This window comes from Caloenas nicobarica, chromosome 1 (genome assembly GCF_036013445.1).
Source record: "Caloenas nicobarica isolate bCalNic1 chromosome 1, bCalNic1.hap1, whole genome shotgun sequence".
Taxonomy (NCBI): Eukaryota; Metazoa; Chordata; class Aves; order Columbiformes; family Columbidae; genus Caloenas; species Caloenas nicobarica.
This window is the reverse complement of record NC_088245.1, coordinates 197,010,949-197,027,800: the sequence shown is the minus strand read 5'-3', so window position 1 is coordinate 197,027,800 and position 16,852 is coordinate 197,010,949. Positions and strand designations below refer to the sequence as shown.

Sequence of the window (16,852 nt, the reverse complement as noted above, 5' to 3'; positions counted from 1 at the left end):
CCCATCATTGTGATGCCTCAGTCTGCACTACAGGCTCTTACTGGAATCCGTTGCATCCCATTGTATGAACCCATTCAAAGGACTGAACAGAAGAACGAATGAGAAATTATCCACAACAAGGATGATTTAAACAACCCCAGGAACTCTGAAGAATCAGATAAAGACACAAACCTCAGCCAGCAGAAGTAGGTGACCAGAAAACAAAACCACCACTAGTAGTTTTGTGTCCGAACACTGACTGAAATAAGACAGCTCTATTTACACTAACCCTCCCACAATACCCTCCAGCTTGGGGTACCTTTTGTAAGACCAAAATACAGCCAGCCATGAGCAGCAGAGTGGTTAGAGCAGAGGTTCCTGAGCTGGGCTTGCTTACATGCCATCAACATGGAAAGAGCTCCAGGCTCAACTAGAGCGATAGTGGCGGGGGCTCCTATAACTTTGCGGGGAAGGGACCATGTGTGATACGAATTGCTCCAATTTTGTGCTGAGCCATGTTCAGGTACAGGGAAGTGTTTGCCTCCTTGCGTAGTGATCATTGCACATACCATCTTCTGCAGGGAGAAGACAAGATTTTTTTTTTTCTTGATATCACTTTGAAAGAGCTTATCTATCATAATGGCATAGGCATCACAGCTTGGGAATCACTGCTCTAGATGACTGGGACTTTTTTCAGTGTCTTCAAAGATTGTATAGTAAAGTACCTTTGCAAAAAAGACAACCATGTTTCCTTTTGCTCTGCAGACCTGCAAGAATTATAGAAAAACAGGGACAAATCAGCCATCACTCTAATGCCCTTGTACAAACCACGGTGGAACGGACTGCTTCTTGGTCACAATTTCCATAAATACCAGCAAAAACAAAAAGGTTTTTCCAGATTTGGATGAAAAATCTCTTTCCCTGTAAAATCAACTGAAAAGCCTGTCACAGAGAACAAAAGTCCCAGTTAGGAGTTTTTGTCACAAAAGTGAATTCAGTAAGAAATGGGTTGCGTTCTTAAAATGACATCCAAACAGAAGTGGAGGGCACTTTAAAACAAGAGCTTAATTCAGCAGTTTAAAGTATTTCCTCAGGTATACAGACTTCTTTCCACTTTCACTGTTCTAATTCTCTTCTTATTTATTACTTGGTTTATCACCACATCACAAAGTACACATAAACCACAATGAAAATTGTACCATTGTACTCAGTAGGGTTTAACTTTGGACATTTTAAGGCTTATCTCATTTATCTTTCTCTCTTTCAAGTATATAAAACTGTTCAGTTAAATGTAATTAATAAAAGGATAGTGCAAGGAATCTAACATAATTTTTCTTCAACTTCCTCTATTTAAATTCTGTCCCAGATGGAGTCACTGCTATTCCCACCGCTTCTTCTCTAAATCAAATTCTTCAAATTTTCAGAGCAGGCATTTAGGGAGCTACAAACCTACTGAAAAATGTTGTGAGGGGAATGTGCTTTATAAACATTAAAAACGTGATTCTGGTTTGGCTGCTTCAATTCTATCAGATATGCATCTATGGATTCATGTGTGGTGTTTTAGATTTTTCTGTAGATCTCCAGACAAAGTAATTTCCCTTCTGTAAAATCTCTGACTCTGTTTCGATTGAAGCAATAGTTTTCCTATCCAACTGCTTTCTGATAGCTATAAAGGATCACATACTGTCTCTAGATCAAAGCTCATGTTTATTGGCAAAAGTTCAATTGAAAATCAATAGAAAATTTCAGCTTTGTTTCTGGACTATTAAGTGAAAAAAATGTAAACAGCACAACCAGCTCAATAGAGAGCAGTTTGTACGTAGCATTCTCTTTGGATATGGACAATGCAACATATAAATTAAGCTGCATGTGTCAGCTTTTGCTCTCTGTTGGTAAAGAGGAAAATGCATTTTCCAAGACCCAGCCAAATTACTGTGGCTAAGCAGCTGGGATTTCAGGGGGATGGTGCCCTCCCTTCCCCAAAGTGACGACAGAGCCCTCCTGCTAAGACTAAAATTAGCCTAATCACTGAAATTAGCCCTTATGTGTCCTACAGTTAACGTTGCAAAGACAGACCAAAAGTCTTTCTCTCCATTAAAATTCAGAGATTCTGCTTTAAGAGGAATTTTGACATTTTCTCTGGCACAATTAAATTAAAAAGAGAAACAGGACAAGGTTGGTATTTCACTGTATGTTTCCTGCTACTACAAATACAAGCTCTTCTGCTTAAAAGTGTCCTACAAGAGTCTCTTTGAACCTCTCATTAGCTGTTTGCTATTTGTAGTTCATCTTATTAATTAGCCAAGGTGTTTGTCTAGTTATACCAAAAAAAAAAAAAAAAATTTCCACTAAGCAAGTTTGCAGCACACACAGTGCTTTGCCAAATCACATATTTTTGCAAATTTTTAAGTGATAAGCGAGTATCACTGCCATATTTGCAGAGAGAGAGAAGATGAGGCATGGAGGGTGACTTGCTCACAGCAGTAGAAGGAATTGGTTTAAGAATCAGTAAGTTCCTGCTTCCCACATTCACTGGTGCTAAAATGAATCCGTGACAGTCTTGTTACCTGTCAGACTAAAAACATTTAAGTAACTTGCTAAATAAAACATATCTCAATTCTTACCTGAAATTTGCCACACAGTTTGTGGTGGGCCAGCCCAAAACAAAGGACCTCTCTGGATCTGTGCTGCCTTCACAGACTTCTTCCGTACAAAATGCTGTCCACATCTCACAGAGACGTGCTTGGCACTTCAGTTTGAAATGAGAGTGTGACCTGCTGGCAGAAATTCACGGGTATGTCACACACACAAATGGATAGCAAGGCAGGTTAAACAACTCAGTTTCTTCTTCCTTCAGGCACATGTGAAGCTTGCATTGGAGCTGATGGAAGAAGCACTTCTGCTTTAATTAAAGAAAATAATGTTTTATTTGGGCTGCATATAAAAATATATCAATTTTTCATCTAAATGGCATCAATGGATATCTTATATGTGGGATAAACAGGTTGCTTGTGGCATCTCTGGACATCACCCTTCTTGCAGGAGAACTGCAAATGTCTGGAGCCCCCTCCAAATTTCGCCAGGAGGCCAAGATTGGTACTTGTGTTGGACTCTTCTTTCGGGGACTTTAATGGCATTGAGGAGTTGACAGTATAGTTGGATTTCTTAGCTCCAGGGTCAACAACTGTGGTGAGTTTCAGCAGCGACAACTAGGCCAGAGCAAATGAAGCAATTCTGAAGAAAGAACGAGCAGAAAACTGCCATTCGTGTTAACTACAGCACAGGTCACATCCAGACTCCATGAACTGGCTGCAAGGTAGCTTTAGGCCCACACCCCTTGGAGAATGAGCCAGGACTTGGTGCATTCTCAAAATATCTACTCATTTACAAGGAAGACACATAATTTCCCCAATTTTTTAAAAAAATGGCCCTTCCCTACTAAACATTAGAGTACAGTGAAAGTCAGGCTTACAGACTTTCAATTTTTTATTTCAACTCTTTACTTCTACTTAATTTCTCATTATAAGTCTCCTTCCTTTGTAGGATCAGTGGGCATCAGTTCTATGTGAGCCACAAGTAAAATCTCGCAGTCAGTCCAGGTCTGTAGCAATGCAACAGCCGCTCACTTCAGGGCAGGCCTTGCAGACGCAATTACCTGAGCTACGGTTCTCCTGGACCAGCAGGGAAAGGCTGGAAGAAAAGTGTCTCCTCCCTGAAAACATTGCGCCCTTCTAAATCAAGGACTGCAAGCAAGAGCATGTCAGCTCATCACTGTGTTGCAAATGTGGATGGGGACAGTGCCAGGCACCATGGTGATTAGTGCTCTATAAACAAATATGCTGGGTAAGCAGTTTCTTAAAGATTTTGATACACACAGACTACCTTCTCTGAGATTAGTCTCACTTATAAGGTATTTGATTCGGGACAGACTGAACTAATAGAGTCCGAAACATGAAAGTACTTGAACCTCGTGGTTTTAAAGAGGACGTAGATGAACCTGCAGTGCTCTGAGTGGTCCAAGGTTTCCACCTGACATTGTGCAAACAGGTGTAGTGGGGTAGAGCAACATTAATAACCCAGCAGCGTTTACAGTGGTGAGCAAGAAAGGACCATTAGTACATATCGCACCTGGCAAAAAGGTGCACTTCAGTCAGATACTGTAAACCACCATCTCGAGTTCATGTATTTTTTAAACTATACCACTGTGTTTCCTGGTCAGCTGTACCTTTCACCTCTCTTTATCAAGTTTTATTACGCCATCAAAGAGAAACTTGAAGCACAGGAGAACACTTCAACACACTCATCAACAAATCGGTTTATGACGCAGAAGGTAAGAACTGTCAAGAATACAGAAATAACTGTAACTGATTGACCACAGAATGAACTGTGAAAAAGGTAGATTTACAAAACATACAGCTGTGAATTCTAATGTAGATGTTGGTAAATGGATGCCTGGTCTGACTCCACCGAATCAATCTGTTGACCCTCCTTTTCTCCTCAATTTCTTTTTCACGTTAGCCAGTACTGTGAACTCTCTACATGCTGTTTCACTTTTTTAACACCTACAGTTCATAAAGCCAGACCCCTACAGTGCCAGTAGCAGGTGTCAGCAGGGTGTTGGCAGACGGACGAAGATGTTCTCCAGTCGTGCTTGATGTATATTCTTACCCCGTTTGCCCTGCCTAGTCACAGCTCTCAGCTATTATCAGTATTCAAGTGGCCTGGTTTCCAGAGGCGCTGAAACAGTAGCCTCCATTAACATCTAAAGAGCCTGAAGTATAATTTTATCGCTAACTGCCATGTCCTTTATGCAATCCAGGGGTTTTCAGCATTCGTGAAATGTGGGTCTTCTATTTAAGTGCCAAAGCATTACCTCTGGAAATGAATATATCATCGCTGACTAAGGAAGCAGCATGACTGAACATGTGAAAAATGGAAAGAGTAGCAACCTAAAATTTTATTTATTTTTTAAGGAAGTAAGTCCCCTTGCAAGTGGTACATTGTAAATATCAGGCAGATCCAGAGTCCACTGAAATCAACAAAAAAATTGTGAACATCAGTGGTGTAGGCATTGACGCACCCCAAATCGTGCCACCTCTGCAGTGTAAACTCAGCTCCTGTTGCTTTCTCTAAGTGGCAATTGGACACCTTGCAGCCGTTAACAGATGGAAGATTAACTTCTCACTAGATTTGCTAATCTCCTTAATAGGACCCTCTGACAAAAGCATTAATGGATCTACTGTGAGATTGCTACCGTAATTCCATGTATGTACTCAACCATCAAATTCTATGGCCAGACACGTTGGGAAAATAACCTTAAAATGTATGTGTGTATATGCATGTATATCTTACAAAGGAGAGAGATGAAGCCAACTCTCTGTGCCTCCCACACAAAAATTATGTAAAAAACCTTGATCCTTGAACCAACAGGTCCTTGAAATATTTACTCTGTCAAATTTAAACACATGGTCTCTGTAAGAAATCTAATTAAAATACAGCAAACAGTATAACATTTTACACACTTAACATTGACTTAGTGAGAAAAATTCTTTCAACACATTTATGACTTGCTCCTCACATGAAGGCAGTAAAAGGTGGGACAGCAGAGAGAGAAGCACAGCGTGTAAGTATTATTCTTATTTTTTATAAGCTGGGCTAATACGTGATCTGAAAAGATAGCAGTCTACATTTCAACAATCATTTGAAAGTAGCAGAAAATGAACCTACAGGCACCGTGTCCAAAGTCATACACAGATGGGTTGTAGAGAGGAATTAAACTCCACAAGTTTCTATGGGAGCAATGCCAACTCGCTGCCTTTAAGCAGGAGCCCAGAAGTTCACTCAGCAAGCTCAGCAGACACAAGATACTTGTTGCTCTCTTTAGGAAAAACTCGTACCGATTTGCTGATCATACAAAGTCTGATTATGCATGAGTTCCCTTTGTTCAGTGACTGCCTACCTGCAGCTGAGCTGACACCAGCACAGCAGTGAGCTGTACCTAAAATATCTCAGGTGTTCATATGCCCCAAGCTGAAAAACTACTTAACACAAAAGAGTATTACAAATATTGAGCATCTTCACAAGGAGCAATGCTAAAGTTAAGTCAGATTCAACTATATCATTAATTCTGTCCTGGGGACCTGCTGTCTTGACTCTGCACCCACTATTAAAAAGTCAATAACAATCAATAGTCACAGCTGCATAGAAATACACACCACTCAGGTTTTCCCTCTAGGAATCAGCAATTGCATTTTAGTGTGAGATATCTTTAAAAATGCTGATTTTTAAGTAGTATACATTAGTGACAACTCTGATGCTTTAATTGCTGACAGGGCAGCTGTAGAGAGAACATCCCAAGTAGTTCTTTAAAATACATGAAGTAATATCACTCAAAATACTATTTTTACCATTTCTGTAAAAGACTTGATTCCCCTCACTCTTTTTCATATGCAAAAGCACCTTCTCCAAATACTGCAGACTCTTCACCACACTAAATCAAATGCTCTAAGAGCCATTTCTGCTCACTGGGGATCAGATTTTGGAGTGGTTACACAGAGTATTGCTCTACTATGCAAACGGTCCCAGCGGGACACAGCCAAACCTGCAGTAACGTGTGGCTCAGCCCGGGGTTGTAACATTGCTTCTGCTCAGCCTGTTCACCAGGCAAGGAGGGATTCATCTCACCTGACTTTCGTCTTCTACAGTTCAGGATCTTAGATGTAAGCTAGTGAGACTATGCCCACTGAATAGCCTGGGGACAGAGTGAGAGACCCCCCAAGAGCATGACTCCCCTCACCCACTGACAGCATTCTTTCAGGCTCAGGTGAGTCTGCTGGAGGAAGGTGCTGGTTTTCCCTCAGTGCCTATAAAACGAGCCTAGAAACCTAGGTAACTTGCAAATATTTAACATTTGAAAGCTTAAACTAGGTGACAGAAACATACGTAAATACAGTAACAATGCTATTACTGCTGGTAGAATAGCAAGATTTCCCCTAAATATCCTTATGTTCACTACCCACCCATAGTAGAATATGTTTTGGATAAAATATCTTCTGTGTTGTCACACTACATCAAGTGAAGGAGTTAGCTGGGGGGGGTTACATTTACTATGTGTGATTCAAACGGACACAGCTCAGATTTCTACAGAAAACACAGATGTATTCTGGCTTTTCCCAGCAGCCTCTGAAATAATTGCTTAAGCGAAAAGACACATTTCACAAGCCCAGGATTCACATCGAGATTACCACCCTGTGAAACCACAAACACAGTGCCTAACAGAGAACGAAGCTGCATCATGATTTTTTATTATTATTCCCTCATAACCCATAACAGCAAGTGAAAGCAACCTCTAAAATTGCCTTAAACCACAAATGCTGTACGAAGCTGGCATGCTAGACACAGCTTGTAAATCTGATTTAATTGTGAATGGTAGAGTGAATAATCAGAGCTCAGCAGCAAGCCTGATTACACATGAACACTACCCAGACTGCTCAGCATCGCTTCCTTTCTCCGTCCCCTTGCCCACACTCCTCCTGGCACAGCACAGCCTGCAGAGACAGACTCTGTGATGCCGCCTGCAATCTCTGTTTTCATACCTCTGCTCATCACTGGTGTGTATCAAAGCAGCTTCCAGGTGAGCGTTAAGACCTGTAACCCCTCTGCGACACAGCCACCGGTGTTACGCAGACCCCACAGGACTGAAGATGAGCTTTCTAAAACACAACAGTGAGTTCAAGGCAGCGCCACGGACACAGCTGAACACCCATGAGTTTTTTCTGAGACACTGAGTTCCCACAGCAGGGAAGATGATAGATCGCAAGCAATAATTCAAGAACATCTGCCACTCCTTTAAAATGTTGCATCCTGGAATTCCTCTGTGGCTATGGGAACTTGAAAGGTGCCTCACTTCACGCACCTAACTTCCATTCACCAAATAAAAAGCTTCCCTATGATTTAGGGAAGATTTGCTACTAAAAAAGCATGATGGAAATCCATGTTATACTCTGCTGACAAAAAGCGGCTGCTCTGCGTGAGCAGTGCCGGAGGTGCCGTACTCACTTGGACTTGGCAACAACCAGAAGGTCTGTGAAGAGGAAAAGGTGTCGCTCCTGGGTTTGCAGACCCGTCTTCAGCTGCACGTGGCCGTCCAGGATGAACGTTCGGTTGTGGCACATGAACGACTGCACAAGGGGACATGCCTCTGGGCTGATGGGGGAGAAGCAGCCTTCCCTGCGAAAGGAAATTAAGGGGATACAGGAAAGTGAATCAGCCGATTGCCTGCGAGTGACAACGGAGCAGTGACTTCCCACACCCGCTGCCAAAAGGCAATTTATTTGACCACATTTCAGTGAAAGGTGAGACGGACAATGAAGATAACCCAGCAGTCTGATTCCAAGCCAAAATCTGTTAAGGACTGTCCTCACTGAATCTTTTACAACCCAAACACATGGATAGAGTTTAGAAAAATTTAAATACAGCCCTCTTCGTTTTGTCTGTTTGTATTTGTCTCTCTTTGTGTTGAAGTCTTAGAGAAAATACCGCACCTTCTGTAGGCTCTCCATAAAGAGAGTGGAGACATACACATGACAAAACGGTAAATGCACATATGCCTTAGTCAGGAGACTCATATTTGAGATCAAGAGCAATTTATAGAAATTATTCAGAACCAACAACAAACAAGGTACAACTGAACCTTGCTGGAGACAGACTGTGTGCCAGACGCAGCACGAGAAGGGGCAGCTCAGCCTCTCTCCCCAGCACACGACCCACGCTGCAGTAAGCTCCCTTGCAGGGTTTGCTTATGTGACAGGAGCTCGGCTCTGCGGGTCTGTGGCCGTGCTGTGCAGGGGCTGCTGGATAATCAAAATCCAGGTCCATGGGGGGCAGACCAGGCTCCCTTCTGGAAGACACTGATCTTTCCTAAGGAGGTATCGAGTAGGTTGCAGTCCAAGGTTACTGATGGTGGAGACATGACTCCCTCAGCCCCTCCTGATCTAACTGTTCTGCATGACATAAAGTAGTTGAATCGTCATCGAAGCAGAAATGAGAGTTTCTCTAGCACGATGTTCAGCTCACTCACCTGGACAGGATATCCCCAGTTTCTGAGCCTTGCCCTAATAAATGTTTATTTATATGGAGCTGAACTGAAAGAACGCGAGGGTCTGAGGGGGACATGCTCCTCCTCTGGGGATCTCTAAAAGCAGGTTGCAGGTCAGGCTCTCCCTTGGAAAGCCAGAGACATGGCTTCAAATTCTCCCAGACAGGTGAAAGAACTGAACCTGGGTCTCCTACAACCCCATGTACCTTAAATAATGAATTTCTGGATTAAACCCAGGACGCATCAGAATCTTTACTCATGATTTTTAAATGCAGCTTTTCAATTATTTGCTTTCCCTAGAGGTGCCTTCAAATGAACCATTTCCCTTTGGTTGAATTAATCAGTTCAATTTTTATTCAAATGTATTTAGTTGTTTTTTTCCTGTCAAAAACAAAAAAAAAGAAAAAATAAGCTAAAACTTGGCAGGATCAGCTTGGCAAGGAAAGGCTGAAGTGAGCAGCTTTGCAATTATAGTTTATTCCTGGTCCCACTGGAATGGATGACAAACACCTGAGGACTTTGCCTGGATGATTCTCGACCCTCCTCTCCTTGATGCCTGTGGCTGGATTACTCAGGAAATTATTTAGGAAATCCTGACAGCTGGGAGAGAAAGGATAAGCTCTGAGATTGGCCTACATTAGCAGGACACACTTTCACTGATCTGTAAGGAGCTGGTGAGGATCTCTACTTGCTGGGGAGAGCCCTGTTTGGCCTTGGTTTCCCCTTTCTGGCTGGGAGTCTGAATTTGTGAAAGAATTCCTCAACTTGTCTTAAACTGTGTCTTAATCTTGTCTTTCATTACCTACCTCTTCAGGGAAGAGAGAAAGAAGAAGAATGACTTTCAGAATGAATAATGCAAACCTGAAGTTCCCTGATCATTCCTAAGCAGAAGGGGTGTCCGCGAGTGTGGAGGTTAAATCAGAGAGAGGAGTTTTGGTCCAGCTCAGCAGTGACACACGCTGTGTGGCCAGCAATGGGAGTCGGGAACAGCAAGCATCTCTCCTACCCTGCCGCTTCCGTGGGACTGGGAATTCTCCAGTTTCTCAGTGACTGATATGTTACTGGGACTCCATTTCATAAACTCCCTAGCAGCGCTGGGCACAGAAATTTAAGCAGAAATCAGGAATGATGACCAGTTCACCTCCATGAAAGCCATGCATGGCCTTTACCTCAAAGGTTAAGCCAGGGAAATACTTATATTCGAACACAGTAACAACAATAGTTAGGAAAAAACCTTTCATGTCACACTGCTATAACCAAATCAGCAGAAACATTCACAAAATTGTACTGAAGTGCCTTCCCTTACCGACACTCCTGTAGGGTCAGGCTCTTGTGCCTCCATATAGGCAACTCTATTTGATTATTCCCATTTGTACATTTTCTACATCCTGATTTGTAAGCCCAGGAACTTCCCTAATTAAACTAAGCAAAATCTTTGTCATGCAGGTAAGCAAACGAAGGTGCAGTAGGCTTATTAATGCCAGCAGGGTCAAGCAAATTGAACCTGATTTTAGAACAGGAAAATGCAATAACATAAATCAGTTATTTTAACAAAATCTGCCTTTCCACCCAATGCCTTTCAAGCTTCTCTGTGATCTGAGCTCTAACAAGCATTCTCTCATACTTTAATAGAGTTTACCTGATAAGCCTGATCAAAAAAAAAGTGAAAACATTTTCTTCCTTTGAAACAAAGCAGAAAAACATCTAAGCCATTAATTCAACCAGAACCTTCCAAAGCCCCAGGATGAAGGAAAATGGAGGAAATTCACCAGTAGTGACAAAAATGTCTTTTGGAAAGCATGCTTTTGATCCTCTCAATTAATGTTCCATTGTTACAAGACATGAATGAAGCCCAAGTTTTGTTACATTGAAGAAAATGCAGATCAACTATACCCTCAGGCACAGGGATTTATGTAAGAGGTATTTCTGGAGTTCAGTTTTTAATGGCTCACTGATTTTTCTTAGCATTAAATGGGTCTAATTTTGAAAAAGTGCTAAGCACTCAAATACTGACTCTTTGAAAATTCCTTTTAATAGAATTATGCAAAATTCAGTACTTAAGTCAATGTGATTTCTCATACAATTTAAAAAGTAAAAGTGATTTAGGGCCTTCTCTGTGTTTGTCTAAAAGTCACTCTATGATTAACACATGTAAAAATCCCACAAAGTAACATCTTTCCAGTTTGACAGAAAAAAAAGCCATCATCTGGGTTTGTTAAGAAAAAAATGTGAGCTGATTTCCAAAAGCTGGGGATAGCCTGCAGAGTCAGCAATCAGCCATGTTGCACTTTGGTAGAAGCGAGGCTGATACTGATCTTTAGACGGCATTGCCATCGTAACTCTCCAGTATCAAGTGGACATTTCTTCCTAAAAGTACTATTTTGGGGGTCTGAAATTTCCATGGAGTAAATTCTGTAATTTGAGGATATATATAGAGATATTCTTGAGTTATTGAGGAAAAGAATAAAATCACTGTTCTGGCTGAAATTATTAGAAAGATAATCGAAGCTTTTTATCCTGGCATTTCCAGAGCCTAAATTTTTACACCTATTATTTTTTCAAATTAATCAAAACAGGCATTTTGTGCCTATTTAAAAGACACGACGATTTAAAAGAACTCTTCAATTTTTTAGGTGTAACATATGAAGTTGAAATCCAAAGAAGTCAGCCAAACACTGAAAAATACATCCCCGTTGCATTCAGTGTGAAAGCAAACACATCACTGCTCACTTCATCAATCCTGTATTTACCAGAAACCACAAAAGCACAAAAAATACTTCTTCTTCCCCTTCCAGAGCTTTCTTGGGGTTTCTCAGTAAAACTGATACCTGAATGGCATGACTCCCAGCAGTTTATCCGTGGTATATAGAGATGTCAGCTTTATTCTCTATTTGTAGTGAAAACAATGCAAGAAATCATACTTTCCAAAGGAGAGTTTAACAGCCCATGGTAAGTGGTCACTAAATCCGTGATCCAAAAGCTTTCCCTTGAATTCAGTCAATGATGACTTCAGACTATCTGCGATTTAGATTAAGCTATAAAATGCCTCAGGGGAACGATCTGTTCCAAGGTACCCAAGCTGGAATGAGCTATTACAGGTGTCTCAGCTCCCCGACATCCCTCTCACAGACTGCTCATGCTCCGTCCTAAATCTCACTCTGTCGTTTTGGTTATTGTTCTCTGCCAGAACTTCTCTCCACCGACGGTATCTCTGCAGCCGCAGAAATTGATTTCCTCTAATCATGCAGCACCATTGCTCTCCGCATGACTGATACCTACTGAAATAAACCATCATTTTGCTCTTTAGCCTCTGAAGTCCTTTGCAAGAGGTAGGTGAGAAATGCACCTTTTTCAGCTGCAGTAAAGTGGCAGATGTTCAAAAGGCTGAAACCTGAGTCAGCCCAGCCCGGTGAGAGGCTGCGCATGGTCTGTCAAACACACCTTTCCACATTCCTCTTAGAGTGAACAACTTCGCCGACACTCATTTCACACATGGGTACCATAACCAAAAATACTGCCTTGCGTGCGCATGCCAGTGCCGAAGCCCAGGTGAGGACCAGAAGCTCTTTCCAGTTTCGAGCCTACACACATAGAGCTTGCAGCATAAACCTAACCTTGTTTTGGCTACAGGCTGGAGAGGCCACCAAGCAGAGCACCTGCCAACCTCCCTCATGGTGTTCAGAGACAACACACTTATTTTGTATATCTCAAAGGCCAGTTTTGGATGGCTCTAAGGAACCAGCAATTTATCTTTTAGGAAAAATCAAGCCCAGGAATTTTCAACTTCAGTGTGTCCCAGTGAAGCATTTACTTTACCATGACTGAGTCACAGCATTGGCCTAGAGCAACCCGCTGAGAGAAGCAGGAGCTACTCACATCCTTTCAAGGGTAGTGAAAACAGCAGCTGTCTGCACAGTAAGAAATGTCTACAGCCCAGCCCACATTACAGATTTTTGCCAAAATGGATTTATCAGCCAGGGACGACATGCGATTTGTGGCCAGCAGACATACCCCCAAAAGCAATCCTGATCTAGAAGTTCCTTCATTTTCTTAATAGAGCTTATATTGGAAATCAGGTAACAATATTTGCACTTTTTTTTTCTGTGCCTCCTACTCAGGCCCTTAAGCTCCTAAAAAATCCTGTGAGAAAGAACTTCAACAGCAGCTTAATAGATGCTTATTTCATATTTTTGCTAATGAGGCAGGCCCTGCTAAATGGAGCTTGGAAGCCAAGATGGTTTACTTCTGGAAATCCTTTAACACATTAGACATATTACCCATATTGTGTGGCTAGAAGGTATTTTGTATTAAAGATAATTAACTTAATAAGGTATTGAGAACAATTCTTTAATGAACCAAAAGAAAAGAGCTCCAGTTTGGTGTGCAAGAACTCCTTGTCTCCCCTGAGATAAGGTGCCAAAACAACCCCAAACCTGTAACACAGCAGTAAGTACTGATCTGCCTTGCTTATAGTGCACTCAAGTGCAACATTAACACTTCAGGACTTCAATAAATCTATAATTTCATCATAAATTATAGTTTGGACGTGACTGGTACTGGTATCTTAGCAAACTCAACAAAATCATGATAATAGATGTTCTGTATTCAAACAGACAGCAGTGAAAAACAAAGTGAAAGAAGAGCATTTCTTGAACACTGAAACCAAATGCCCATGCTTGGGACTGAACACAAGACAATGGACATGGTCCTGTTCATGATGCCTCTATCACGATGACAGGTTATTGAAGCACAAGGCTTGAAGAGTCACTCCCCATGCTAGAAAGGCTGGGAACAGCAAGGAGGCTACAACTGCTTTACACACAGCAGATCTACTTCCGAAATTTATCAGCAAGGGACTTTGTCTTCGAAGAACAGTTGTAGAACAAGCAAAGCCCAAGGTAGGTGCTTGATCATTTGCTCAAACCAGCTGCAGATGGAAGGGGGCAGAAACCGGGAGATACTACATGGTTCTGCACATTAACGCTATCTAAGTGGAGATGTGCTTGTGACATGGCTTCTGGCTTGGCACAAACTCACAAACCATGTATAGACAGAGTAAGGAGCTGAAAACAGGGATGCCAGAAGCCGTGCCCGGTTCCCATGACCTGCTCAGCCCAGGCTGCCCTGTCCCCACCACCTGTTTGGCACGGCCGTGCAAAGACCTGCTGGCTTCAGGGCTGAGCACTTGCAGCCCCTTTCACCATGAACGAGGCTCCACGCAGACAGGGCTCACCCACACGGAGCAATCTGCAGCTCAGAGCCCTATTTAGACGGGCAGATTACATATATATATATATATATATATATATTTTAAAAATATCCTCTGCATTTTTAAAGGTGCTAACTACTCCCTACTGTTACTGCTTTCCAGCCACGACCAGTGCCCTCAACGAGTCAAACTCGTGCTCAGGATCTTCCCACTTCCACTCCTCATGATTCGGAACATGCATTTCATTTAAGTTTGTATGGCACTTTATTCTAATAAATAATAATTATACCTGGAGAGTGAAAGTAAGCACAAAAAGCATCAGCCTGGAGGGTGGGTGTGTTTCCCGGGAAGGTGGTAGGTAAGATATGGGCCGACACAAAGTTAGTATGCTGTTGGTAATCTTACACTGACTATTTATAGAAGGAACTTGGATAGAAAAGCATAAAACTCCTTTAATCACATGGGCTGCCAGCCCATTTCTGAAAATCTGCTGTCAACTCGATCCCTGCTATGCTAAGGGAGCTTCTTTCTAAGGATGCTGGGCATGTTTGCTTGCTGTTATCTATGGAAAATCTTATACAGTTGAAGCAGCACTTTGTGAAAACAGCACAGCATTCCAGAAATAGCAAGTCTATTTTCTGCAGCACTCGGTTGAAATCCCTTAGGCCATCACCATCGCGTACAGTAGCTTTTGTACAACAAAACAAGCGAGATCTGCCCAGTTTTTCAAAGGGCGTTAGCTACAAAGTATTGAAATGCCTGCTCCTACTTAATAATTGTGCTTTACTGTTTGCAATTCCTTTTTTAGGAGTGACATCTTTGAACAGACCTGAGGCAGTGCCTTCACACCCCTGTGTTCTCCCCTGTGGACGGTGCCCGTGGGTCTGACAGAATGCGCTCGGGTCGGCCGCAGCTCCCAGCCCCAGCGCAGGGCTGTCCTCGCCTGCCCCCGCCAGTGGCTGCACCCCAGCACGCTGCGGCCAAAAACACTGCACCCCAAGTCCAACCGCGAGTCCCAGAGCGGGCACAGAGCCTTCGGGTCAACACGCACTGCAAGCCCCTCTCCAGCACACGCAGGGCAAGAACAAGCTGGGCAAATGGAAGGAAGATGAATATTGACAGAGATTGGGAGCAAGTTTTGCTCAGATGAATAGATAAATGTACATGTTAGGGCAGAAATCAGGGCTACCACTTATATGTAGGAAGTTAGGTACCAGTCCTCTGCCTCTAAAACTCAGTGTACACATTTAAATTCAAAATACGCTGAGGAAATCAAAGAATCACAGAATAGTCTGGGTTGGAAAAGACCTTCAAAGGCCATCTAATCCACCCCCCCTGCAATAAGCAGGGACATCTTCAACTAGATCAGGTTGCTGAGAGCCCCATCCAACTTGAATTATTCTAGGATTCTAAAAACTGTTTTGTAAGTATCTGAAATAATCTTTACATGATGTCAAACTCTTATTAAAACTATTAAAATTATAATGATTAATAGCATGGTTTACACTAAATGTTCAAGTTGTTGAGGCACGTAACTGTACTATTTTTCTGTAGTCTTCCAAAAATCAGTAAATGATTAAGACTTGCAGTAAAATATCACATAGCTGTAGGGTAAAATGCATCATTAAAAAAAAATCCTCACACATTTTGGGATGGAAGCTTGGCAGCTTAACTGAAAACAAGCTGCACTTAAGTAATTTCTACACAGCCAAAAGGACAATATTCTCTGCAGAGCAAATATGTACTACAGTGTGGTGGCTGGAGACAGGAAACATGCTTGTGGTTTGGTTTGCTTCCAAGGTTTTTTGTTTTATTTTAACAAACAGCCACAAGGTGTTTACTCTGAAAATCTAGCACAACGGCGAAATTCTTTATTGGTATAAATTAGCACCACACGTTTCGGTCACATTTTGCCTATTTCCACCAGAAAATAATTTAATGCAAGTTATTTAAATCCTATTGAAAAGCTCTTGTAATGTGGGTGTCCTCCAGACCTGTTACACAGCTCTGCTAGCAATCAACAAGCCCAAGGGGTTTTGGTCCAAGACCCCCTGAGTAGGGGTGAGTTTTGGGGGAGGACATATTCACATGTAGAAGTCAATAAAACCTTTTCTGGCCTTTGGAAGAATTGATCCTCTGTTCCCCACTGCAGTTCCCCCTCATTTTTACTGGGTGACAGCAGCACCACCTTGAGTTACTCTCCCATTCCAGTTGCACCAGGGAAATGTCATTCCAGGCATTGTCTACCCCAGCAAAGATGTTGCTGTCCAGACAAAAAAAAAAAGTCAGAAAAAAGTGACCTTTGGGGAAATTAAAAAAAAAAAAAAAAAAAAAGGAAAAAAATAGGATGAACAGAGAGAAAAAAAAGAAAAAGGCCAGAACTTAACACCCCAGCACTGCAGCTCTGCACCACGGTTGTCTAAGCTTTTTGGAGCTTCTCATGGCCTACAAAAAGTCTGGAGGCACAGGCTACCTTTGCCACTTCCACCTCGGTTCCTTCCTACCCATTCCAAGGAGGCATACGGGGAGCACTCTGGGATCTCAGTTTCACTCATGTCCTCCTAGAA

General features: G+C 42.2%; 1 protein-coding gene across 1 annotated transcript in view; it reads right to left on the bottom strand.

Moving 5' to 3' along the window:
• ARHGAP20 (Rho GTPase activating protein 20) overlaps nucleotides 1–16,852 on the bottom strand; it is a 62,587-nt gene that overhangs the window by 24,203 nt on the left and 21,532 nt on the right. The window contains exons 4-6 of the mRNA XM_065647327.1: nucleotides 8,038–8,208; nucleotides 2,604–2,753; nucleotides 705–746 (exon numbers count right to left, since the gene is read on the bottom strand). Coding sequence (XP_065503399.1) covers nucleotides 705–746; nucleotides 2,604–2,753; nucleotides 8,038–8,208 — 363 coding nt within the window. The remainder of the gene's footprint in view (nucleotides 1–704; nucleotides 747–2,603; nucleotides 2,754–8,037; nucleotides 8,209–16,852) is intronic.